Raw genomic sequence first — 27450 nt, 5'->3', positions numbered from 1 at the left:
GCTAGAGTAAACGATGCTACCTTCCTCGTGGGAGCTGTTGGGTTTGGGCAGGCATGGGCGAATAGTATCTAATGTTTCGAACTTCGTGCATGCGTTCGCGTACGAAGCGCCATCTCCCGCTAGAATTCGTAACGTTTCTTCCTTTCAATCCTAATCTACCGTGGATAGTACAGTTGGTCGTTTGGTTCTCGTGTGGTGAAGTTATGTTACTTTCCTCGCGTCTTACTGCAAGCGCAGCCTACTGCAATGTAACCGTTTGATGCTGCATGAGACGCACGGTAACGCTTCGCAAATGCGTTACACGATCGGCTATAGCGTTAGGGGGGGGGGAGGGGGCTTGGCTCAAGAGCGCTGATGTCCGTAAAGTGAGCAGGATGTGATCCGTGGCAGCTCGGACACGGGTACTCGCGTTGGGAACTTGGAAATGAGGCACCTCAGGGCACACGCGAACCGGAAGTGCCCGGTAGTGAATGCTCGCTCACCGGTTAATTATAGCTACTGCTAAAGTAAAACCTAAACCTACAACGGGTCCTACGCTACGGAAATGGCGAACAAAAGGTAAGGTAGCTCGGCGCTCTTTTGCTCGGGACGGTGGCTGAGTGCTGGATGCTTTGTGCTAGAAACGTTCGTCTGTACGACGCCACGAGGTGGAGTGTGGAACAATGGCTACTGCAGCCTCAGGATGCGACGAATCGTCAAACGTCAAACGTCAGACGTTAGGCCGCAGCGTTACTTTGGACGGGAATGGGTACGTGGCTGTCATCGCTTAACGATCGCTAACGGAACCTGTCGGTGTCTGTTCGAGCGCACGTCCTGGACTAACGACCCGGGGGGTAAAGCCGGCCCTTGGGGAGGATCCGAGGGGGCCTCAAAGGACGCTGCGTCCTGTCTTTACCGCCCCACTCGATCACAACGACCTTGGTGATGCTCGTGAACATGCACACCTCACAGTGGAGCCTTAATTCTCAGAGCCGGTCTTTGTCGCGATCGAAGCTCATGGCCTTGAAGATGCCGCCTCGCGAGCGGGAGGCAGATGGGGTTGGTCCTGCCGTGGACGGTGCCCCTCCATTACCCGCCATCCGGCCTCCGAAACGTCGCTGCTGGTTGTGCTGGTCGAGACTGGATGCGCGAGGTCGCCCGAACGCGTCCCGATCCGTGACGTCACTTCCGTCCGTATCCGTGTCGCTGCGCTTCCGGTGGCTACGACGTCGCACCAACCCATCCCCACTCTCCAGCTCGCTCGGAAAATCGGTGCTGATGCTTTCGCGCTTTTTCAGCTCCGCGCGCAACATCCGCACCTCCCAGTCGTTGTGGTGCAGTTCCTCTTCGTCTTCTTCTTCTGCTTCTTCCTCCTCCTCCTCAGCAGCCTCCTCTTCCTCCGCCAACTCTTCCTCTTCCTGCTCCTCCTCCACTTGTTCCTCTTCACCGCGTTCCTCCTCTTCCTGCTCCTCACCGAAGTCCATCCCGTCGTCATCGTCCTCGTCATCATCGTCGTCGATGGCGGCGGGTTTGGAAGTGCGAGAGGAACCGGCTGGTCGCATGAGTCGCCTGGCTTCGTCCTCGTCGTCCTCATCGTCCTCCCCATCCTCACCATCCTCCCCGAACGGATGGTCACTCTCGGATTGGGACCCTGACTGCGAACTAGACGTTGCCTCAATGTTCACGATCACACTGTCTGAGACGATGTTGCCCGTGAGCTCGGAAAAGACGAGATCTCGATACGGACTGCGGATACGATCCGTCGTCGTCGACAAGGACACTGCGGTCGTTGTTGTCGTCGTCGTCGAGAGACGTCGAGGTGGTACTGGGGGTGGAGGTCCACCCGTGGTTGGCAGCATGCGTGGAGGTGAATCCTTGTGATCGAAGCTGTCCTGATCGGTTGATTCGTCCCAGGTCGGGCGATTTCGAAGCTGTCGGTGGCGTGGTGATGTTCGAGGCTTTCGACTGCGTGCCTTCGGTTGTCGTGGCGTGTCCGAGTCGGAGTGTGGTGAGGAGGCAAAGATCGTGTCCAACGAATCACCACGCTGCAGGGAAAAGCATCAAAGTCTTTGCGATCAGTCACTGGGGAGCAAAGAACCATGCACTCAGTCAGCAACTTACCATGAAGGGCAGTTCGTTTGAGGAAGAACCGCTGCTGCCGGATCCAGACGAGCCGGGCTGGTGTTCCTGTTCCGGGGGAAGCTGCACCTGCAGCCCAACCAGACCCTGCTGCTCCGCCTCCAGCTCGAGGATGCGACACTGCAGTTTTGATATGATGTCGTCCCGTTTCTTCACTTCCTGCTCGAGCGTGAAGAACTCGTCCTGAAACTTCACCTGTATCTCCTTCATATGCGTCTGGATGACCTGCTTGATGCCGAGCAGCACCTCGCCAAAGAACTCCTGCTCCTCCAGCGAACCTGCACACCGGGGGTGACATTTACCGGAAGTGGACAACAGCGCCGTGTGTAACGGTCGCAGCAGAAGCAGCGTCCCGAGCGTTTCGCGTGGCCGCAGCGGACGCGTTACGGGCGATTCGAAAGGGTGGAAGGATTAGAGTAGTGGATGACAGAAAGCGGATGGCAGAAATGAAACAAGAAACACTTAATTAGTGCTGGCGCTTCCGTCGATCCGCAAATGGCGGCTAAAGAGCATCCCGTCCGCAAGTAGATCGGGCCATGCTGGATGTCCGCTAGCCGCAGGCCCTCGTCCTGGGCGCCCACCTCAACGGGGTAGTAGCGATAGCACAGGAGGAAGTCTACTTGTGTGGGTGTGCGTGTAAGTGTGTATGCGCGGGTGTGTAGTTGGGTTGCGGTTAGCTTGCGTTACCAGTAGAAACACATTCTTTATCGGGTACTGCGCACCGAAAGAGCCTGTGAGGTTATCGATGGTGTCCTTGCTGGTTGGTGTTCGAGCATGGGGGACCGGAAATCGGTATAATCGAAAGCACAACTGGACCGGATGTTCTCGTGTGCTTCGGGCTAACGAAGTCCTTCGGTTCGGCGGCGCTTGCACTTACTTATCAAAGTGCCAAACTGCAAACAGGCACTCTCTCAGGATGTCGCTTCGCTTCGTCCTTTCGTTCGCTGTCCTCCCTCGTCCGGGTTAAGCCAATCAACGGGCGCTCGGACTCGGTTCGAGTGCGATTGCTTTTGTGCGGAAATTACTCCGTGTCGGTGTGAGCGTTTATGTGTGTGTCTGTGTGTTTGATAGAGTGATAGAACTTGGTGCTAGGGCGAGGCGGGGAGGCTGACGTGCCACCGTGAACGAACATATTTCCGGTGAAACGACACCGATGCGTTACACAAGCACTTGCCACAAGCTCAGTACGGAGGAACGCTGGGAATTGATCTGTTGGGAGCATGCAAATATGGCCATCTATAAAGTGTGCCTTTTTTTCTTCGTAACAAGGCGGTTGCCTGATGCTCGGATCGATTGCGCCACCTCAAGAAGCGCCCGGAAGGTAGGCTTCGAGTAGGCTCATCAATCCGTTGCGAAATGGGAGCAATCCCAGGGAAGCATTTTACGGATGCCAGTATGCACCGGAGCCTGCGGTGCTAATGGGCTGCAACAGCTGGAGTGCCACAAATCTTCACCGGCATCATCACTGAGAGTGGACGATGAGCATAATCACAGACGCAAGCAAAATGGTGCCTAGGCTAATGGCAACAGCATGATTGGCTCGTTTCACAAGTGCCGACGTTGATGGGTCGGAATGTTGGAGATGAAGGAGCGATTTATTGAATGAAATTTCGTGTTGAGAGGCGTACATTCCTGATATTTGCATTAGCATGGGCGAATAGTGTATGCATGCTTTCAATTATGCTTCAGTTGAAAGAATCTCGTAATTGTGTGAACATGTGCAGCGTATTTTCGCTGCGAAATGGGGGTTAGTTTTGTGTATTTTGCTGAATTACACGAGCAAACAAAAGAAAGAAGCTTCCAAAACATTACAGTGCGAGTGTGGCGAAATGAAAACAAACGAAAATCCGAAAAACTGTTGGAAAACTGCTAATCGCTCTGCAGGTGCTCTGCGTGTTGCATACGTTTTAGGCGCAAACGCGATGACCGTTGCTGGGGCGAGCGTTACAAGACGTAACACTCGCGACCGCTCGTTTGCAAGCTTGCACGCAACGTTGCTACCAAACAAGGAAGGATGCTTGGAAGGATGTTTTCAAGATGCCGAAGCGACAATATCCAGTCATCAGAGAGCGTTATTTCACAGACCGCACAGCCCAGCACAACAGTGGGCACAAATGGGATGGTGTAACACAGGACACAACACAAAAGCCACAACAGTAAGGAACGATAGCATTAGGTAACGTACAGACGCAAGGACGCAGGGAAGCCTCCGAACACATGCTGCGGATCGGTTTACGCGCAAAAATCGTCGCCAAACCTACCTTTGATCAGCCTACGCTGGCCAGCCAGTGCCGAAAGGGAGGTCGTCCGGGCAGCCGGATCAGGTTGCTCGTCCACGGGGTCAAGCTCAAGGTCACCGTCAGTGCGCGGATCGTACGGAAAGCCCCGATGCGCGTCACCATTGCTGAGCACGGCCAACGCGTGACAGGACGCCGATGTCCCCGAGGACACCCGGTGCTGTCGGTGCTCCTCATGATGGCGCTCCTCACGATGGAGCACCCGATAGTACCGCTCGTGCTCCTGCTCGACGGTGACGCTGGCGGCACTCGCCAAGTCGGCAAGCATCGGTGGCGGCTGTGGCGTTGGCGACGACGGCGACAAACCCGCCGACGACGCCGGGGACACTGGGCGCGGCACACCCGCAGACCCAGCGTCCGTTTGTGCGCTAAGAAGGGGAAAAAGACTACGTTCTTCAATAGAGTCACACGGGGCGGCACTGCCGGGCGGGCTAGAGAGGGTGTTCCTATGGAAGGTGACGCTCTTGGTGAATTTGCTGTGTCTGGCAACGTACCCTTCGACCGTTTGGGCGCGCATCAGCTTCTTGAGGTCGCGGGTCGGGCGCTGTTCTAGCGCCGCCTTGTCCTCGGACAGCTTCTTCAGTATGCTCTTCAGCTGGCGCCGTTCGAGCGTCTCGTTTGACTCGGGACTAAGCGGAAGCAGACCATGGGAATCGGCCCGACGCCCAGTAGCAGGGTCTTGGCTTCCCTTTGGCCGACCGGCCGTATGCGCCATGCCAGAACCTTCGCTCTGGCTGCGCGTCAGCTGATCGAGCAGGTCGTGCGCGCTGGCGCCACTCGCGGTCGAGTCGGTGCAGTCGAGACTGAGGCTACGCGTTTGAATGGCCGACTCCAGCTCGGCCAGCTTCTGGCGTTCGTTCAGGATCTTCAGCTTCTTGACGAAGGGCAACCCGCAGTACTCGGGCGATAGGTCGTCGATCGAGAGGTAGCGTTTCGGTTCGCTCACCAACCGGATCGGGCGTGGCTTTAGGCGCACCCGGGCCGGAATTCCACTGACGCCGGGCGTCGCCGTCGTTGCCGCCGCCGACGGTCCGGGTTTGCGTGGAAGGCGGCTCCCGCTCGCCACCTCGCTGTCGCTGACCGAAGCCGCTTCACCGGCCGCACAGGATAGTGGCCGGGCTGGTAGGAAGGGCGCTGGCGGTGCACTCGTCGTCGGCGGTGCCGACGAGATCGGTGGCGGCGTCAGCGCGACGAGCGAGCTCAGGTTTAGGTCGGCCGGGATCGATGTCTTGAGCCGGGCGCGTTTCGATTGCTTCAGGATCGGTGACTCCTCCGAGGCGGCATTACTCAGGCTGGTGTAACTTCCGCCCAAACTCACGACTGTGGCCAGTTTCAGCTTCGACCATGGTTTCAGCTGATCGTCTGCCTTCAGGTGACCTAGTGAGCGGATCTTATCCTTCAGTGTTTGCGCCGTCGAAGGACGGGATGACCCGTGGCCAGTCGAGTGTGGTGCTGCTCGGCCCTGCAACAACGCCTGCTTCATGTCGGCAAACTCACGAATCGTCCCAGGAACGGAGGGCGTTTTAGCTTCCGATCCGTGATGCTTCGAGTCCTGATGGTGCAGACTACGGATGCGCTCCTTAAAGGACACTCGCATCGACGGTTTCGCGTGGTGACCCGCTACACCAGACGTGTTGAGGATTGGACTCGGTGGTGCTTTGACCGTGGGTGACGTCGGACTCAGACTCTGCACGATCGACGGTGAACTCGAGGTTTGGTTCGATGTCACTTGCAGCTGTACATCGGCATCGGATCGGATCACAGGACGTGGTGAAGCACAGAGAAGAAAGAAAGCACAGAGTTCGGAGAGTTCGTTATTCGCGGGCTCACATGCCTCGCGCAGTACGTTCGAGTCGCGAATGGGTCGAGTGCGTGCTAGTGGCCTAGAGAGAGAGGGTTAATCTAAGGGACGTCAGGGCGATCAGCAGACTCGATGCACTAATGGCTCGCATTCCCTACGTTGCATTCGGTGCACTTGACTCGCTGGTTTCGAGCCGGAAAGGTGCAGAAAACCTACAGCTTATCAGCGGACGGTGCAGATGTACAGTGCCAAAGGCAAACAGCGTGTTAACGCTCAACTCCTTTCCCAATCAGGAGGAACTCGAGGAGCCACTCGATGAAAACAAAATGTAGAAAAGCCGGCTCCGGCTCCTCACGCGTACGGGATCGTGCAGATGGTCGATGGATGCATACAGAATGGACATCGAAGGGAATTCACACGGGAAGTGTACGCGAGGATACCGGCGCATATCCTTCTTTCTACAAGCTATACAATGGTCTTCCCAGTGACCGACGGCTCGCATGCAATCGAGCTCTAACCGTACACACGTTGTTCTAGTGGGTGTTGGTGTGTGTGGGGGTGTTTTTTTTTACAGCCTGTAGGGATTTACTGTCTAATGTTATTGCAACGGACCATGGGTGCATAGAGCATGCAATTTCCGCCCAGCAACAGGGCCGTTCGTACTACTCGATGTGACCAGGCATGCTAATCCCGTCCCATCGTGCCGGGAATGCATTGTTCTCGACCAGCGGTTCTCTCCCACTCATGGGTGGGTGGGGATTAATCTGCTTCGAGATTGTGAATTGAATGACTAATTTATCCGACGCGACATCGGTGCTGACAAACGAACGATACGTCAACCCGATGCCAGCAATCAAGGGCGAGTTGACTGCAGCTGGTTTGGTAAAGAGTAGTACACATTTAGATACTGCTAAGGGTGGCTTTTCCCTCCCCCAACCCACCCGAGTAAAAGCCACACGAAAGTCATTCAAATCAAGCTTGTGTGAGCCGGGCGAGTAATTGAATTTAGCACAGAGCAACACAGCGCTGGGATGCATTTCCATGACGGCTCAATTGCAGCGTAGCTCGGAGCTTTCCTCTTTGGGGTTTGGGAATCGTTGTGGAATAACAATTTGTACTGAATGCCAATTGAATGCCATTGTTTTGTGCGTGGAGTGAGATGTAAAAACTGGCACTTCAATGGTTCATCAAAACCAAAAACCCCCTCTAAGCTTATCCTTTCTGCCGTCGGACGTAAAACATGAAAGATTAGCTTTTTAAGCTTTCAATTATTCCTTGAGCAACATACACTGGAAAAGTGATCATTTGAAATAAACATAAAATGCACCTTTTAAAATGGCGAAGGTGAGTCCACCCAAACATTGTGCATCCCTCATCATCATGGGCGATCACGTGGAATAGTTATCGTCCTTTTCCATGACCATGTGAGAAGAGAGCTTTCGATGAAAGCTCGTCACAGGTTTGAGAAACAACCGCCCAAAATCGAAATGGGAATAATTATCTTATTAACAAATAGTCACCGTTGCATGTGTGAATGATTCAAAATTATGTAAACACTGCGACACATTTAAAAAATTGAGCTTTTAAAAAGCTTTTGAAAGAGCTTTACGAGCTATTCCTCGACCTATAAGATGCCGCTGCCACTGCCATTCCGCCGGGTGTGAGGGTGTGCTTCCTCTCCTGTGCACCCCTCCTCGCCATCCCTCTCTCATCTTCTGCCCCTCCGGTCCCACTCCGCGCGGCGACATTACCTTCGATTGGCTTTCCTTCGCCAGCCGATCCTCTTTCGCTTTGAGCAATTTCAGTCTTTGCATCAGCGGCAATCCGGCGCCGATCACTTCCGGTTCCGGTTCTTCCTGTATCGATTCCTGTGGTGATATGGCAGAGGTTACGTGAGTATGCGGCGGTGAAATGATTTGTGCAGTCGCCTTCGAGGCTCGTTCTTCGCGATCCTGATTTTTGCGTGTGTTGTTGCAGGGTTGCAGGGTGCGGTCGGATTCGGGTGCAGTTTTTATTGTTGTTGTTGTTGTTGTTGGCAGGATTGTCGTTTCATGTATTGTAGTCGTATATGGCATATTTTTGAATTTATTTTTGCAACATATTTTTGTGAGTTTCGATCGAGTGACAAATTGAGGTGTTGATTCCGTGTGCACAACATCGTGGCCGCGGTGCATTAGCGGATGCATTTTTTATGGTTTTTGTTTATTGCGTTCGTTTGTTCATACGAGGTGGTCATTGCAGTGGGGGTGTTGTATTTTTTTATTTGGTTAAAAACATTTTTTTGTTGGTTTTTTTTTTCGGCAAGGTATACGTGCACATTACACACATAAACAGACACACAAATATATGTATATTTATATAGACATAGACACACACACAACACACAAATCGAGTAAACACATTAAAATTACAAACGTGTACAAACGTGGTACGCGGGTACGTGGAAATAAAAAAGAGAGAAAAGAAGAGAAAAAAAACAACGTTCTAAAAATGCGCTAGTTAAAGGTCGGCAGAGCTAAAGAGGGATATATCATTTGGTTCGGCACTGTACAGCGATGGATCGTGACGTCGTGTCAGAGGATGAATGAGCTGATGAGTCGGATGTAAGGCGCGTGTGTGTATGCGTGTGTGGTTATGCGTGGTGTGGTGACGCGAAACGGGAGCCTCGACATGGCCGCCAAACTACAGCCAAAGGACGCGTGGCCGTGTCCTGTGGCCTGGGCGATCGCGTGTCCACCAAACGCACGGGACAAACAGTGAACAGGGTGGCACACAGCTAGCGAAGCGAACACAACGGGTGAGTGAGTGGGTGGGTTTGGGGCTACGGTAAAGGTACAGCGGGTCCAACAGGACGTACGACAACGGCTCACTACACCGGCCTGGGTTCCGGTGGGTCGGGATGGAACGCTTTCCAAAGAAAGGAAGGAAGAAAGGACGTACGCACGCGCAAAATGGGGGGCTCTAAACGACAATGGAAAAGGTGCGATGGATACCACGGAAGGTGGCTCGAAAAGGCTCGCTAAGCACTAACACACAGCTGCGGGGGAAAACAGGACACGAACTCCTAACGTGGTGATGCCGGGACAACCCAATGATGGCGTCTAGTCAATGCTACCGGATGTGAGAGGCGGATGTGAGACGGCAACTTCAGTGCACGGCCTGCAGCGTGTTGGGTGTGTGTGTGGGGGTGTATGTGAGATAAGGCACGTGAGTCGTGAGCCTCGCGTGAGGCAGTTGTCGATGTTGCTGTTGTTGTTGTTGGTGATGATGATGATGATGATGATGATGAAGTTGATGAGCGTGTTGATGGTACGGATGATGCTAGTGGTGTGGGTGACGATGAAGCCCTGCCAATGGGGGTGAGTTCGTGTGGCACCAAAACGGCACAATCCACTGACTTGTTTCTCCTTGAGCATCCGGAGCCGCTGTAACAATGGCAGGCCGGCACCGATCGGGCTCGGGACCTTGTCGTTGTCCTTGCCCTCGTCTTCCGTGTGGATGTCGTCCGATTTGACACGTGGCATGCGCTTCAGCATCGTCTTGGAGGTTTTGCTGCCCACGCTGCCCCCACTGCCACCGCTACCTCCACCACCCGACCCACCTGGGCCACCGGGGACACTCGCGTTTCCATGCAGCGGTTGCATCTCGATCGACTCGTTGCTGCGCCTAGTCGTGCCCGTCCTACCCGTCGTGAACGGTGAAGAGTGATCAGTGATCAAGCTCATAGTGAGAGAAAGAGAGAGAGAGAGTTTGTGCGTGTACGTACCTGGACTTGCGCAGCACGTTCTTCAGTCCCTTAACATCACTCCTTAGCTTATCTACGATACGTTTTGAGGCACTATTATCACTACTATCACCTTGGGTATTGTGGGTATTTGAGCTACGATCACCGGCGTGTTCCTTCGCGGCGTGCTTGTTGGCGTGCTTCTTGTTGACGCAGCGCACCTCCATCAGTCTTTTCCGACCCAGCGTCTGCAGGATCTCTTGTGCTTCCGGGTAGTCCTTCATCGCGGTCAGCACGTCCTCGCGCGATAGCGAAAACAGCTCCGAGTAGCCGACCGACCGCACGTCGGCCGTCCGTCTGTGTGAAGGAAAATCGTGAAAAACAAACAAATGCAACAGTCAGTCAGAACTCTTGCACTCTGCGCCATCCCGGTGGCCCTCTGTTTCTCACTCACTTGTTCAGTCCGTCTAGGTTGAGGATACCGATCTCACCGAAGAAATCGCCCGCCTTCATCGTGGTCAGCACCTTGCCAGTTTCGCTCAGCACCTCCAGGATGCCGTCCGCGATGATGAACATCTCGCGCGCGACCTCACCCTTCCGACAGATCGAGTCGCCCGGCGTGAAGATGTAGGCCTTCATTTTCAGCACGAGATCGTGCAAAAACTCCGGCTGGCACTCTTGAAATATTGTCACCTTTTTCAGCACGCTCAAATTGACATGTAAGGCCAGTTCGGTTTTCAGCTTGTCCGGCAGCAGCCCGAGTGCGGTGTTGATGTCACCACCGCCCTGTATCCGGCCACGTGACCAGCTGTAATCGTACCACCGGAGCACGCGCCGTTTCATACCGCCGGGGACCTGCGAAGCAGCGCAAAAAAATGTGCCCTCAGTATCGGTTACTTCCCGTACCGGAGTCCTGTTTGTGGGTGTCCTGAAGATTCTCACCTTGTGGTGTCGCATGTACGTCTTTGCCCCGTCCAACAGCCGCTCGAACTCGAGCCGGTTGGCGTTCCGGTTCGTGATGACGTTGCCCACTTGACCGACGATGGTGGCGAAGATGAACACACCGATCAGGTAGCTGACGATGGTGAACACATATCTGAGAGAACCGGGAGAAGGTGAAGCGTTAATCGCGACAAAAGGATCGATGCGAGACCCATTTGGGCGTGTGCAATCAAAGTTTTCGAATATAATCCTCAAACCGCTCGCCATTTTGATTGATATGTCCTGTCGGGGAGTTATGGGTGTTTGCACGAGATCTGAAGGCTGTCAGTGAATCCGCAGAAAAGGGCAGAAATGAAGCAGAACGCAACTCATCGTGATGTAGGTTTGGTTTCGATCTTAGAGCAGACAGTGCTGCGAGAGACAGAGTCCTTCGTTTGACAGCTCACTGGGGTGCGGTGTTTGCTTTGCCGGTGGATTGATATTCGAAAACTTTGATTACCAGTGCGCTCGTAAGGGTCGAATGGTGGAAAATGGCCCCATTACGGCACGGTGTAGGAGCGTCGTGGCTTCTCTCTTTAGTTCTGACAAACTCATCGCGGTTTGCACAAACTTTAACTGCCACTACCGTCGCCAGAAGCGCTCGCGGGATGTTACGGATTCATCAATCAAGGAAACCTTCCCGCCTGCGTTCGCTAATGTCAGATAGAGGAATGCCGGGGTCAGGGATACGGAACAAATCGACGGACAGCCTCCAGAAAACTTTTCAAACGTGTGAACCCATCAACGTGTGAGCGACGACGAATGACGTTGAGTTAGATTCGTGAAACGGTACACGTTGTGGCCACCGCCACGCGAGTCACTGTCACGGTTTGGATTATATTCGAAAACTTGGCGAACGCCCCAAAAGGACGAGCATTGCACAGCCGGGACCAACGAATATGGGGTGTGAAAGAAAAATCCACCCGACAGGCACAAGCGCTCTCGGGGTTAGAGTGGCGTACCCTCGGGCCGAGTTGAACTGCAGCAGTCTGGATTTGAGGCCACGCCTGGGAAGTGATCTTGGGCCGTCCGCCGATTGTGACGGTCTAGGAGTCACGCGAGAGCGAGTTCCACACCGACGAAGGAAGGCAATGAAACGATAGGGATTAAAGAACGGAAAACGGCCTGCGAGGCTGCGGACGGCTGCTCCGAGCCCTTTACTACTCACTCGGCGTTCGTCTCTGGCGTCGGAAGATCACCGATCGTGGTGAGAGTCAGTGTCGACCAGTACAAGCTGCCCAGGTACTTGCGCGTCAGCGTAGCGTAGTCTCCCGGCCGGTACGGATACACCCAGTCACCCTGTGTGAAGAGAACCAGCGTCTTAAATTAGCACCGGGTGCCTTTTTTAACTTGAGCCGCTATGGTCTCCTACCTGAAAGCCTTCCGCCTCGGACAGCAGGAAGTAGAAGCACCCGAACCAGTGCGCTAGGATGAGCAGGATGTGGATGAGGTTGACCACACGCCACAGGTTAGGCCACACGGTGCGGCTCTCCACGATGTAGTAGTACTTGACCGCTCGATACACCTGCCAATGGAGATCGCCCATTGAGGATCACATCCCATCTGGCTGGGGGAGGATGACTTACCTTAAAGAACCTTGGGAATCGCAGCATCGGCTGGCTACCCAACCGAAACTGGAGGATGTCCAGCGGCACTAACGCCGCCAGATCTAGCAGGAACGCGCGCGATCGTAGATAGTGCCCGGCCAGCTTCTTCGAGTCGTACACCTGGAGGGGAGCAAAAACAATTCGCCTGTTAGCTCACGATCGTCGGCCTGAACCCCTTCGCTGTCTAGTGACTCACCATCAGACCTTGCTCCAGGTACCCCGTTCGCAGCTGCACGGCCACGTCGAAGATGAATACTATGTCGGTGAGGCAATCACAGGACAGCCAGAAGCGGCTCGCATTGCTCTGCAGCTCCGGGAAGCTCTGGCGCACGATCAGCGTCCAGAGGTTGTACAGTATGCTGATCGTGACGATCATGAGCCAGTAGAAGTAGAAGTTCTCGTCCGGGTTGACCACGGTGCGAGGGATTTTGGCGAATCGCCGACGCCTCCGGACGGTCTTCTCGGCGTCGGTCGCTCCCTCAGAGCCAGTGTCCTCTACGGTTTCCTGTGGAGGAGCAGAAAAAGGCTCACTGCCGCGAAGGATCCAGCACATGCTGCAAGGCGTTCCTACCTGTGCCTCCGGTATCTGGCGGGTGGAGAAGCGCTTCAGGAAGGAGTCCTCTCGCTTGAGGGGCGGTTTCTTCTGCATGGCAGAGGAAATTTGTACCGTCGTGCGTAGCTTCATCCATCGCTGGTTCGATTTCGTCCTGAAGGGCGATAGGGTTAGGTTTGATTCGTCCACGAGCCACAGAACAGGCCGATGGAGCAGCGCAATGGAAAAGAACGAAAAGGATTCCGAAAGTTAAAACACACTCTGGCAACCGGTTCATGCTCGTCTGCTACAGTAATTTACGCGTTTCATTAGCACACCAACAATACGACGAAAGAAAGAGTAAAAATAGAGAGAGAGAGAGACAGGCAGAAAGAGAAATTGACAGAGAGATAGAGAGAGTCTCGTAACGGTGGATTAATGTGAGGTTCAAATTTCGAGCACACAGGACGACTTAGTTTTCCAATCAGGAATCAGATTGCTTTGTTTTTTTTTTGTTAATTTGGTTGGGTGTAACGATGCAATACGTAGAACTGCAAAAGCTAAACAAACACTCGGAACATAGTGGGTTGGGAAAATGGAAAGAAACAAACGCTAAAGGACACGAGAGACAATGCAAAACGGGGAACGGGCATTTGAGTTGGTTGCTGTTGGTAGTAGTGTTGATGAATCAAGAACATCGAGATCGGAAAGAAGTATAGAATTGCAGGATTGGCTAGCTATGCTGCTACGGAGGTTGCTATTATCTTTAAATTTCTTCTTTTTGTTTTGTTTCTTTTTTGGAGCCGCTAACCAATCTGGAACTCCACAAAGACTACGCTACGGAGGTATGCGAACTGACTGGGAAGGTTGCTGCAACGCCCATCGACAACACAACACAACGTGGGATTCAGGTTGCAGTTGCGGTGCTCACGAGACGATGCACAACACGATAGAGATCAGAACATTCAGGAAGGATAGGCAGGTGAAAGAGAGTGTAGAGAAGATGCTGAGTTGAGGCAAGGATCAAGGATCCAGGCACGTTTGAGTTTTCAACCACTTCCGGCTTGGAGCCCACGCGGTGCATTCTCGATCGGGCTTGTGTTACTGTTTTCCCGCGCCTGAGCGTGTTTGTGAGTGAAAATTTTCGGGTGCTTGTTCTGGATGGCCACAATACGTCCATGTTGGAAGGACGCTTATTTCCACTTGGTTCAACCTATATAACTGCGAGTGTGTTTGTGGTTAAGATGTGTGCTGCAGGCGAGCTAAAAAAACACCGGTTTTCATCACAACACACAGTTGCCGTGAACGGACATCGCACAACATAACAAACATAGTCACAGACACACACACACTGGACAAAAAGGCACAGAGTTGAAGGATAGAACAAGAAGTACGAGTGGACAGCTTAAGAGATTAAGAGCAGTTACTAGGAGTTAGGGAAAAGGTTAGTACGGAAGAACAACGTTTGAAAGGTGAGTAGTTTGTTGAGCAGAACAGAGACGAAACAGAGACGAACGAACGAACGCCAACAAATATAAACGCACAACTTTCCAATCGCAGTCAGGTTGCGCCAATGTGTATTGTTTTATTTTGTGTATATTTGAATGGAACATTGCTAGAGAGAAGACAAATATGGACGTAGAAAATTGTGACTAGTGAAAGCTGCAACAACGCCCGTCGGGCCTGGTAATTTAGCGCCCATTTTAATCGGTTGGCCATTGTTGTAGCTTTCATGAATGCTAGAAAACAGGGTAAAAAACATCACATTGAGTTATTGAATGCTATTCTATCATCTAAAAAAACACACTTGAAGATAACAAATTCTGTATCGAGACTCAATCGGTCCATGGGGGAGAGAGATTTTTGTTTGTCGAATTGTGTTGGTTAAAAGAAGAAAGTAAAGGAAAAAATAAACAACACGTTGGTATTGACGATCTGAATCCGGTGCTTTTGAAGAGAAAAATGTATCACACGATCACTAGCTTTCCTTCCAGCGCAGGTATTTCATCTTCCACCAGCATGGGATGGAAAGAAATATAAAAGAAATAATAAAACTAATATTGCTTGACAAATTGAATTCGAAGTCCAGATTCCTTCATCACCAGCACCTTCAGCGAAGGGCGTGTTTAATGATTAATTAGTTTCCCCTTTAACGACCCGAAAAAAGGGGCACCATTTTTGCAGAAATACGTACGGTACAGAACTCATTCGCCCTTTTGGAAGATCCATGGCAACGAGTTAATGTCAGACACCGGGCTCGCTATCAACCGCATCTGTGATCTCGGCGAGTAGCTCAATGAAATCGGAGGAACCGGTTGATGAACTCGTAATGAGCGGATCAGGTGGCGATGAAGATTTTCTTCTCGTTGCAAACATACCCCCACTCAAGGGTCCGGAGTCCGTCTGATAAAACAATTATCTTTCGCTACGCTTTGGACTGATTGCGACATCGTTAATGAATAATTAAAGTGAACCGGCGGGCAGGCTGGCGTTCCCTTTTGATTGCGGCTCGCCCAAAGTTGACGCTTGCCATTCATTCGTAATGAAGCGTCTTGCTAATAGGCTGAAGTGCTGCCGAACAGTGGCTAGTAGCGATCTGTGCCGATAACACACCACTGTCGGAAGGATTCCGTTCGGTTTAATCAACGAGTTAAATAAATGCCATCACCAGTTCATTCATTAGCAGTTTGAATCGGTTTGAATTTGTCTAAAGTTGAAACCCTAACGCTTCCCTGGATGGCCGTGTGTAGGCGCGCCCTCAGAACCGAGCCAAGTGGCAACGTCCTTGTTTGGATCAAATTAGTCGGAAAAGCCCAAACGTTTCGAGACCACCGGGCACGCAAAAGGTAAAGAAACCGCCCATTCTCTGGGGGATGATTTATTAACGAGCTGCAGATTGCGGTTAACCTTAGCCGCAACCATCCGCATGGCCCTTTGGGGCTTCCTTGAGTTCTCAACTTTAGTTTGAGCGCCCCCAGGCCCGGGTAACGGTGCTGCCCTAGGGCAAGAAAATTAATCTTAAAGTTTGCTCAATGCAACAACGCACCCCGTGGCATCAAAGGAATGGCTTGCGAGGTTTTTTAATCACCGTTAGCGGGCAGCTCGCATTTCTGACACTATTCTCTCGTGATCCAAGAAAGAAAACCCAAATATAACCGATAAGACCAGCCTAGCGGGCGAACGGTAATAGCTTCCACAGCAAAGCGTTCAGTGCCTCAAGCGACGTGAGCTTAATTTCGTACCTTAATGCACGATCTCCAGCGTCCACCGTGGCGCAAAGTGACTTAAACGGTCGCTCGTTCAGCTCGCCAAACGACAAAAATGGCTACAAACCCCAAACATCTTCCTTACACGGGAACAAACCGCAAAAAGAGGAGAAACAAAAAAAAAGCTTGCCACCTCGCGAAACCAGTGGCATATTGAAATTTAATTGCCTCCCCATTCGCTCCTTTTCGCGGTCGAAATTTTGCATGCCGTTATTATGGACGAGCGCGAAAGCGGCCGCGTTCGTGCCCGCGCCAAGACAAATTGGAAAACTTTTCCAATCAGCCAACCAGCGCTATCGGTCGCCATTGTAGCTGGGGCTGCCGTTCGTCACCAGCCGTCGTCCATGTGGTTGGGGTTTTGCACGTTAAATGTCGCACCACATTCGTCAGGGTGGCTGTGGAATTTGACGCGCACTCGATCTTGGCTGGCCCCGGGCGGGATAAATGGTGACATCGATTATTTTAACGTCACTTTCGCGAGCGGAGTTTTTTTAGGATTTGCTTTTCCCAAGCGTTTGTTTAACGAGGCGTGATACATTTTTCTCTTCCGATCGATTCGGCGGTAACGATCGCACCGAATACTGATGATGAGCTCCGGGAAGCGCACAAAGCCGTCAACCGTCACGATCGACTGCGGGTCCTTTGCCGTTCCGAACGTCCTGTGACGCAACCGTCATGCGATCTGCCACCGATAGCCAGATGCCAACCTGCTCGTAACAACCTTTGACCTGGTGAGGACCTGGGTGGAGGATAGGATACGGATAAAGGACGACTGGTGCCGGGTGATGGGACCTGTTCCGGTGTCCGCGTGCGGTGTCGTGGCATTGCGCGATTTCGGTTCAGTCTCGGTCGACGCCGTTAACAGGATCATAAGTTTGAGTTACCACCGGCTAAGCCTATTAGCGCGGCCCACCGGGTACTTAGCAGCTGCGACAGAATGCAGCCACCGGCAGGCGTTTTGCGTAATCCCGAAGGGTTCGAAGGAAGGAAGGCGCGTTGAAGGGACATTTGAGTCACCATGCAGGGTTCGTACCGAGGTTTTTGCCGTTGGCATTCGCTCCCGAGTAGGTCAACCATCCCCGACTGGACCAGCCGGTGTGGTGGTGAGAAAATTCGCGCGTTTCAGGAAAACCGTGGAAATGGGGGGGACGCAAACTGAGGGGATTGGAATTGGTTCGCATATCTCGTTTTGCTTTTGCCGTTAACGCCACGCCACTTCCTTCACAAAAGGATTGTGTCCAACTATTCGTTTGTCGTCCTGTGGTGGTCTACCGCCAAGGTGGTCTAGCGAGGTCTGTTGCAGCTCACGAAAAAGTGCATCTCGTATCAACATACTTACACACTCGCACACACACACACATCTAAACGTACACATACATTCATTCGTACCCACACACACACATAAACGGTGCAGCGATGGCGTGCGTGGTAACTACTCAGGCGTGGAAAGTCGGTTGGTACGAGCCGGGCTAGTTGACTATCGGTGGCGCTACTGCGGGCTAGGTTTCTAGTTCGACTGGAGGTGTTGCTATTGGCCTGGCGTTTGGCGAACCCCGCGGAGCTCGCTCACCATCCTCTTGCGATACGCTATAACATGGTTCAGCACTAAAATGCCGTCGGGTGGTTCTAAGAGAGTGATCAACGTTTATTTATAAGGCGTACAGTTTGAGATTTTATATGCTAATGTTAAAAAAGTATAAAAGTAAATTTGACGTAGCAGTTATACCTCATTTTGCTTCTGATAAACAATATATCGTCTGTATTTTTAAATGATAGAAGAATAAATGAAGAAAGAAAGCTAAACATAACAAAATGTGTGTCCTATAAATAAAACCCAAAACTTGCTCCCTTGATGGGATAGAGAGCTGGTAGATATTTTAAATGAAAAATGCATTTTCTTAAAGCACATATCCTTTGGATTGTAAAAGACCCTGCAGCTGTGTATTAGACAAAGTAAAACAAATTTGCAAACCTGCATTAGCGTATGCATAAATGATGAAAAACTTAACTCAGTTTTGAGAAAATTTAATTGTACGTGTGCGTGTGCATTTTCTCCAACAACGCCATGGAACGCGGGTCGGTTATTAAAGCTAACGATACGAACAGGTACGCAAGGAAGAGACTAAGTAGTATCGGTTAATGGCGCAAGGCAAACCCGAGCAGTCCGGGCAGGTGAAAGACTCCGAGATATAAGAAAAAAAAAAGCAAAAACGAACAATGAAAAAGAAGGTTATGTTTGGCACCGTTCCTCTTAATTTTCCGCAGTGAACAGTAGTAGGCCATGACGGCACGCAGGTTCTTCCAGCTTTGGGCGCCTCGCGTCGTGCCGTTGGAGATGGATTTGTTGAGCTGCTGCTGCTGCTGTTGCTGCTGCTGATGTTGCGAGTGTTGTTGGCTCGACTCCGGACCCATCCCGGCGGGCTCGAACGGATCGAGCGATGAGGACGCCACAGACGGTTGAGACACGCGATGGCGCGTAAGCAACCCACCACCAGAACCGCGCTCTCCAACACTATCGAACGACACCATGCGGTTCAGGCCGCTCGACATGGCGTCGTCATCCCGCAGCGAATAACGCCGACGTTGGCCACGGACGCCCGTGCGGCTACCGGTGCGAGACAACGGATGACGTTGCTGATGGTACTGGTACCAACGGGCCATGGCGTCGTGATCGTGGTCGTTGAAGCTGTGGCTACGGTCAATTGATTGATAGTGGCCTGAAGCGACACCGGCTCCCGAACGCCGGGTTAGGCTGGTGCGGCTGCTGCAACGCTCCGTCGATTGATAGCCGGCTCGCTGGCCGCCGATGACGCTACCATCCGCGCTGCCAGTGCGGGACACCAGAGACGTGCGCACTTCCGGTGGCGAACGCGACACGGCACGGTTGTAACCGACCCGGCTAAGGGCGGGGGTTTGGTTCGGTTTGTGCCAGGATTCGGTTACGATTTGGTCACGTGAAGAGACGGAAGAGGGCAAGATAAAGGGGGTCTATTTACAATAGCGCGCTTTGGGGTGGTTGACAACAACACCGTTTCCGGTTCACATATACAGAGAGAGAGAGAGAGAGGGTGAGAGGGAAAGACAGAGAAGAAGCAACCCAGAGAGACAGAATACAGAAGAGACAGAGAGAGAGGAACAGACACACAAGGGGACAAGGACGCTCCGATGATGAAAGGTCCTTGGTGGAACGCGTGATCGAGCAGGGGGAAACAACAATTAGAACACCCACAATCGAAGGAGGCTCTGGTGGTGTTGCCTTATCGAGGAAGTTGCGCCTGAAGCGCCCTCTACCGGTAGGTGATTCGAATTAATCTTCGTCCTGAAACAGCGCAGACGAAGTAGTCGGCTTCTGGGGGAGAAGGCTTGGTGGTGGTGAAAAAGGACTCGGACGCTGATTCATCATTCGCAAAAGGACCAATTAATTACAACCGGATCGGTGCACGTTTGCTCGACCGAACCATGGTGCGTGTGGAGCTGTGCGTCACCTGTGACCAAATTGGCGAGTCACGTGTTTCGGCTTTACCCGGAGAGGGTAATTTCGTTGCGGGCACAAAATTGGGTCGTTTCGTTTCGATCTCTTCCTCACAGACCAGCTAATAATGACACCGAGGGGCTCGCGATGGGTTCGCTAATGAAGTCATTTGGTGGCTTCAGTGCTGGTCGTATTCGACTCCAATTGGGCCGTGTGTGCGTCGGGTTGTTTGCTGGGTGCATTTTGGGTGGTGCGTATTGTGCCGCTGAAGCATGAGGATAAAAACAAAAAATACGCCACCAAAAGGACGAAATTTGACCGACACTCGCCAGCGGTTCGCGTCGATGCGATGATGACAACACGAGGAACTCCATTCGAACGCTCTGAATACAGTCACACAGTGCTTTTTACCGATCAAGGATTCGGGGCAAGGACTCGCGGAAGTTTGACGAACCTCCAGCTAAGGAGGAGGGGTACGCAGCTTCGGATGAAGGTGTATTGTTTAAATTGGACAATTTCCGCCCTATTCGCGATGGAACCTGGTAGGATGGACGGGCTGGTCGGGCACATCGAAACCGGGACAGCGCGCATCCTGTCCCGAGCCAATCGCAGCGAGGCACTTACCGCTGGCCGGAACCCTTGCTGCCGGATGAAGCCTGGTTGCTCGAATCGTCCTCCTCGTCGCGTGAGGTTGCAATCGAGGCCGTACCGGTGTTGGTCCCCGGGGAAAGTAGCGTCGGGCTGAGCAGGCTGGACGCGTGCTCTCCACCGGGGCCTCCGACGCCACCGCCGGCGGATCCACTTCCGGTGGCACCGTGTCCGGATGTTCCCCCTCCGATCGCACCGAAGGCCGGATTCGGGTGCATCTGCGAGCTGGCGGACGATATGGTCGAACATGTCGGTAGAATAGCCCCTCCGGATGCGGTCCCTGCTGCACTCGGATTCGCCGGGTCCATCTGCCGAAGCGCGCACGTGGGAAAGAAAGAATCAAACAAAATGGCACCGGTTAGATGGGGTGGAATATGCAAAACCGCGTGGATGGCCGGCACCCAGCATCCTGCGCTTGGGCCGGGTTTTAGTGTGACCGCATGTATGCAAAACAGGGCCGGTCTCCATCGTGCGCACGTGACTACTAACTACAACCTGCTGTGGTAAGCGGGACTTAGAATTTTGTGTGTTTTGTGGGTGTATGTGTGTGTGTGTTTTTGTGGCGTTTTTCCGCTCGGATTTATTACCACCAGCAGGCGGTGCCGTGCACATTTCATTCCGAAGCTGAGGGCTGGACCGAAACGGACTCGCGATTCGGCCGTTCATTAGGGAATGCATACAGGGCTGTTAGCGCAGGGATAAGGAATTCGCGTGAAGTTGTAAACGAGCCAAACGAGGGCGGGAAACAAGAAAAAAAAATACCAGCATTTTCTTTCGCGCTAGTTACGAAGCTAGAGTACAATGTTGCGGGAGCACCAAATTCCGTCCGCCTACTGAATGTGCTAACTACGCGGGCGCGTTCACTAGGATAACATAACACAATGGAAAAAGGTTGTTGCGTTTTCGGATAGCTTTTATGTACAGTTTTTTTTTCTCTGGCAGATGCAAATTGGGAAGTGCAGGATGTTTTCAATCGCTACCGGTTCGCGATTGCATGGTGAGGGAGCATTATTTGAAGCATAAACCTTGTGCCGTGTTGTGCAAGAGATACGAGTGGAAAGAATAATGCAACTGTTTAGAAATGTGACTTATAAAACTATCAACATGTTTGCTGTAAAACTACTACATGAAAGCTAGCATTGACAAAAAAGTAACATTAGTTTCAACTCATCGTTTTAGCCATATAAATTCCAGTTAACGGCTCCTATCTGGCAATGGTTTCTTTGATCTCAGTGCCGTTGCTAATGGTAACCGACGCTGAGTATAAGTCGATTAATATTTTCGCCTCAACACCAAAGCACAAAAAGGAACCGCTTTCTGCCGCGAGGAAGACATCATACGATTTTGCTTTGGCCGTGGAAAACCTCGTGGGTGTAGATTTTTATTTATTTTCCCAGGGCTCTCTCACTCTCTCGTGGGTGAACGTTCGCAAAGAATGTGCCCTACCATTCCGCGCACGTTCGTGTCCGTGGGCCCCAAATGTGTGGCAAATCCCTTTTCGCTTGATCCTGCCCAGCGCATCCTTTCTACGGCATGTCCTGGAAAGGGCGGGTGAGTCGGTGGTGGTTCGATTGATTCTATTATTTTCGAATCTTCGGATGCCACTCGAGCCAAACCGATCGATCACTGGGGATTGTCGCCGGGTGGAACAAACAGATGGATGTGAGCATGAATTTCTCGTCTGGACGGGCAGGGACTTAGCCTGTCGGGATTAAATTCCTGCCTGCGGGAATGGATAGGGGAAATCGATTCGAGCAACGGCTTCGCAGGGGTTCATTGAATCCTCGAGTACCGTTTGGTTTGGGCTGGAACCATTATTGCTCGTTCTCGTGGAACCTCTTACAGGGTCGTGCTCGTGGAGCCTGCGAGGTGGCAATGCTTCGCCAACCGTCCTACCCTGAGGACTGCAATGTGCCCGTGCTGGGCGAGGTGAAGCGAAACCGATCACAACCCACGATTTGATGGATGGGAAATCAAATGTCTGCGTATCGGAGGACTGTTCTTTTGGATCGATGATTAAGAGCCAATAGATGGGTTTCGAACACTCGACGTGCTGCGGCAGCACGCATCGGTTGATAATATTATTGGGCTGTTCATCACCACGTGTAGATAGATTTATAAGGTTCTTTTCAACACCCACTAAATGGATGTACTTATTTATGAGCAGAACAAGACTTCGGTTTCAAAATGTTATCATTTGATGAGTGAAAAAGGTTGCTCTTGGATGATGATTACGAAAACATCATAATTTTTCTCTTGTATCGGGCTCGATGCTTGACTATCTTTTGCATATTAGCTGTAACATAAAGAAAGCATTGGAAAAAAAACTGGACAAGCACCTGTTCATGAGAATGCATGCGATTTTAGTAGCGGAATTATGTTAAGCAAAACAGAGTGGCAAATCACCCCGGTTTGTGGCTAGAAGTCCGTTGATGCATTTGTACAATATTAATGTAGATTTTTACAAACGAGATATAACATAAAGCAAAATGAAAGTAGGTGAACGCAATTGAAAATTCAGAGTTGCGAAAGCGAGTGTATTAACAGCGGAGAGATAACAAAAATAAATAAAACATTAAAAATAATCATTCCGAGGAAAGTTTTTGCCCAACTTGCAGCAGTAACGGTTAGGGCAAGAGCATTTGTCACAGAAAAATGATTGCGGAAAGACGAAACAAAGCGCAGTAAGAAGGAAAGCCACCGAGCGGCGTCAGCGGAAGTAAAGAGATTCGTTTTAACGGGAATAAAACGCAAACTGTTGCGAACGCCAAGCAAATACAATATTGAAACGCGATGGAAAGCCACAAGAAAATGGGTTTTATTTGGCATCTCGCATCCCATGCAATTGATGCTGTGCTAACGTACCGTCGTACCGTTTGCCCAAGGAATCCCGTTCAAGATGACCGTCGAGCCTAACACCAGACGGTTACCAACAAACAACACCTCAATGTCAACATTTATCCTGCTGAAGAAATAGAGAAAAAGAAAGTAATGATGAATGCTGTGGGGTTGAATACGGTGAAACGCGAACACGAGTTAAAGTACGTCCCTTAAAAAAGGGGCGAAAACCCGTTGTAGATGATATTGTTGATAAATGTGAGGAAGAAATTCAAACGTTAAAATAACTTTCACTAGAAATCTCGCGAACGAATTGGGTATTTCATTTTCATTAGGATGCCAGTCCTCGAATTTATTTTACCATCGCATTGTTGATATGAAGATGGTAATGGAAATGCTACGAAATGGTAATACACATACGGATAAAATTTTCGAAGATAATAATGCTGTATCGACTATAACAAAATGTTCGAGGGGTTTCAACAACATGCTCTTATCAAGGCAAAATACACGCAAATAGACCTACAAAAGGATACCTTACACAACAAGATCCACTGAAAGTGTGCACATGAGTTAGGAAGCGCTATTAAATTTATTCACCTTACCGAGAAGAGGTGGAAGGATTTAAAAAAAATGCAGAGAACACGTAACCACGCATGCAATAATGTAATTGTGGCAACGCAGATCAATTGAAAAGCTTACCACACGAAGCCAATCACTCGAGTTTTGTCACTTTTCGTTAAATTTTGAAGCAAAATGGGGAACGGAACACAGGTTTGAAGAGCGAGAAAGTTAAGCTTCAGCTGTCGTAAAAATATGGAAGAAAATGTTCCCCAGAAAAATATCCAATCAACGTTCGCCGAAACGAGTAGCGTTGGCGCGCCTAACTTTCATACCAATAGGGAAAAGATAACGAATTTAATAAATCTTTCAAATATTATGCAATTTTGTGGAAGCAAAATTTTTGATTTGTTTGTTCCACTCCTGCAAGAGTATCGCAATTTGTGGCAGAACTTTTCGTTTCATCGCGGCAATTTATTTACTACTTGTTCATATGATTTCCTTCAGCAAGCAACGGGTCTTGAAATATGCATGCGTCTTATCAAAATGTTTGATTTATAATGAATTCCTGGAAATAGAGCCTCACGAAGTAAATCCTGCTAAAGTGGTGTTTCTTTCGCAACTCAAAATGCTCGCTGCCACGAACATGCTACGCTGTTCCTGTTGCAGTTTTCAAGAAGTTATCAGCAGCTAGTGCACGTTTGGGTAAGCTTGACAGGAGAAGTTTTGCTTCCACCTGCTACATTTTGCTGGTGTAGCTGAGCGTTGCGAGTAGCCTCTTATTGGACCGACATAACAGTATCGTTTACACGAAGAGCTCCATTCCGTTCAGCAGGAAGAGTGCAAGAATGGCGCCGCCCGTCAGGTAGTAGCGAGTAGATCATTAACATGATTTCTTGGGGGAATAATTTATGTGGCTCAGTTTTTCTTCCTTCACCCGCGCAAGAAGCGACTCGACATGCTCCGATCGTCAATTTCTATGATATTTTATTCAACGAAGCACCAAACTAAGCTTCGTAACACGGTTCCGTGGAGTACGAGCGTTCGTCTGTATGATACAACTACAGCAACTAATAGAGCAGTTTTCTCCCATGAAACAGCCGCGTGATTGGGAGGAATGCTAGAATAGCAGCCGGGTTTGAAAAAACGCAGCAAATGGCATCCTCTGTTGGGGCCACTGAACGGAGAGGGTCCTCGTGGATCCAATGTCACTTCATATTCTCCCACTAACGAAACGAGCACTCTGGAAGGTGGTTGGAATGGAAAACGAGAAACCTTGAACCTTGGAACGTCGTACTGCAGCAAGGACCATGCCAAAGGTCGTTTCATTCAGGAGCCATATTCAAAGGACGATTGCAACGAATTGTGATTTATTAGCAACGTAAATGGGAACGCATAAGCTACCGAACGAATCCCACGCAGCGAAGAATTCGTCTTACTTGCGGAAATTGTGGTTCAACTTTCCTTTGCATTGATGTCAAGGACATTGTTACGTCACTTGCATCGATAAGCACATCTGGACACAGGTTTGTTGGTAGGAAAAAATGTCTACATAAAGCATTCGTTGCGTGCCTCGGAGGTATGCTCACAGTTTCCCCTTTAATGTGGCAGGATGTGTCCTTTAATAATCAGCTATTTGTTTGTAGACAAATGAAAATCAAAACCTAGATTTATCCACAGCATCGTTTTCATACAATACCCGTCGAATTCGTTCGGACATTGATCTCTGACAGCATGCCAAAGAAAGCTTGAAAGAGAGAGAGAGAGAGATAGAGTGATGTCGGACTGCTTCCTTACGCAGTGCACAAGGAGTGTGTAATCCACTTAACGAATTGTCGGAACGAATTCACCCTCACCAGGACGAGCGGCTCGCAAATGCAGGCGAACTGATGCGGTTCGCACATCGGACAACGACTTTGTCAACATTCGTCGTCCCTTGGCGACGTCCGCCAGTCACAAGTGGATCGTTAGGATTTGGTATTTCCCTCTGCACATTATCGTTTTTCAAGGGCTCCACGGTCCAGCGTTGGACCTTGGCTAGCCGGATGTCGGCACGCGGCGTCACGCAGCTGTCCAGCGTAACGATAAAGCATAGCTCTCGGAGATGATTTGATGGTATCCTTTTTTTGTTGTTCCCGCATCGGGAGAAAAAGCCTCGAGGCTGGATGGGCCGAGGAGGGCTTGTTTGTACGGGGCTGTGGTTTTGTTTTACTCTTTCACCGCTTGCATCAGATTGGCCATAGCAGGAGATGACATGGCATGTGTGTGTTACCATAAAACGTTATGGCATGTATATTGGGAGCTTTTTTGGCCATTCGTCATTTTGCCTTTTTGTGACCTTTCATTATGCGAGGCTCGCTAAGCCGGGTGGATTGGATTTTGTTTACCAATCTGTTCCTCGCAGGCACACTGCTGGGTGCTGCTTTTGGCGAGAAATTCACACCAGACGCACGATAAAAGAACCCGCAAACTGTGGCAGCTTCAATCGTTTTATTTTCTGCTTTCGTGGCCCAAAACCTGTACGTTTTTCAGCGAACAAGCTTGATTGATAAGCCAGCCAACAAGCGGTCTCAGATTTATGGATCTCCCCAACATCCGGTTCAGCTGTTACAATCTATGAATGTTTAATATTCATCACAAAACGAAACCTGTGTTTCCGGATACTAACGAGTGGATGGTTTTGTTGCTAGCAATAAATTTCCATCGGGGGCGGGAAATTTTGGGCTTGTTTAACTACCGTATTAATGGGATTTTCATCCTACAGCAAAAACCTACTTTCCAACGCCTTTCTGGTATGAGTTCATGTAGTTTTAACATTACCTTTTGTTTGGGTTACTTTGGAGCTAAGTAAAATATAGAAACAGCCATTCATCATGAGCGTAATAAGAAAATAGACTCTGGTAACAATATAGAATTTGTGATAAGAAAGAAGGGTGAGGTTCTTATATTGCCAGACCACAGCATGGTACAATGGCGACAAAAATCATGCCTTGTTAAAAGCACGTCGTCGCGGAAAAGGACGGATGCAGTCTGCATCGTCGAGCTAATGACTACTGCAGATCCTGCTGCGCAAGCGTTCAGTTAGCAGATTCTTCTCTCCAGCAACGCTACGGCGCTGATCAAGAAGCTCTTGTAAGTGGAAACCCACGAAAACCGACGTGCATCCGTGGTATCCGTTGGCTGGAGAGTGCTGCCCGCTGTGACCGTGCTAATGCTGACGGCTAGCCAGCGGCGCTAGTCACCGTGTTACTGTTGGTGCGATCATTATTGGCATGATTTATGGCACCGTTGAATCACTCGTGAGACATTGCAGTGGTGTGCTGGCGAAAAGTGTCAGCGGTTACCGGAGAACCGGTGCTAGCGAGCCACTGGCAGATACCTCATATTTAATGTTTCGCGATGGCTAAACTAGACTTTTCTTCTTTGTGCGGGTTGTTGCCATCGTGAAAAGTTTGTGTACGCTCAGCAACGAACGTGTGATAGCAAGGGCTTTATTTTTTATATTGTCATGAACTTCACGAGCTGCTAGTGACAACGGATTGAGCCATTCAATGATTAAACTTGTGCATTGTGGAATCTCCACGCGTTGGATATGCTTCCCTTCG

General features: G+C 50.7%; 1 protein-coding gene across 1 annotated transcript in view; it reads right to left on the bottom strand.

Annotated features, from left to right (window-relative positions):
- Window positions 1-965: 965 nt before the first annotated feature.
- The window catches only part of LOC128722228 (uncharacterized), a 42388-nt gene continuing 15903 nt past the window's right edge, over window positions 966-27450 (bottom strand). The window contains exons 3-19 of the mRNA XM_053816083.1: window positions 23312-23411; window positions 20423-20754; window positions 18577-19225; window positions 13100-13237; window positions 12725-13033; window positions 12508-12648; window positions 12294-12446; window positions 12090-12220; window positions 11884-11967; window positions 10883-11036; window positions 10395-10795; window positions 9983-10297; window positions 9615-9897; window positions 7968-8168; window positions 4380-6150; window positions 2101-2396; window positions 966-2024 (exon numbers count right to left, since the gene is read on the bottom strand). Coding sequence (XP_053672058.1) covers window positions 966-2024; window positions 2101-2396; window positions 4380-6150; window positions 7968-8168; window positions 9615-9897; window positions 9983-10297; window positions 10395-10795; window positions 10883-11036; window positions 11884-11967; window positions 12090-12220; window positions 12294-12446; window positions 12508-12648; window positions 12725-13033; window positions 13100-13237; window positions 18577-19225; window positions 20423-20754; window positions 23312-23411 — 6517 coding nt within the window. The remainder of the gene's footprint in view (window positions 2025-2100; window positions 2397-4379; window positions 6151-7967; window positions 8169-9614; window positions 9898-9982; window positions 10298-10394; window positions 10796-10882; window positions 11037-11883; window positions 11968-12089; window positions 12221-12293; window positions 12447-12507; window positions 12649-12724; window positions 13034-13099; window positions 13238-18576; window positions 19226-20422; window positions 20755-23311; window positions 23412-27450) is intronic.

Source organism: Anopheles nili, chromosome 2 (genome assembly GCF_943737925.1).
Source record: "Anopheles nili chromosome 2, idAnoNiliSN_F5_01, whole genome shotgun sequence".
NCBI classification, from domain to species: domain Eukaryota; kingdom Metazoa; phylum Arthropoda; class Insecta; order Diptera; family Culicidae; genus Anopheles; species Anopheles nili.
Note: the sequence above shows the minus strand (reverse complement) of the source record. Positions and strands in the feature narration are given on the sequence as shown.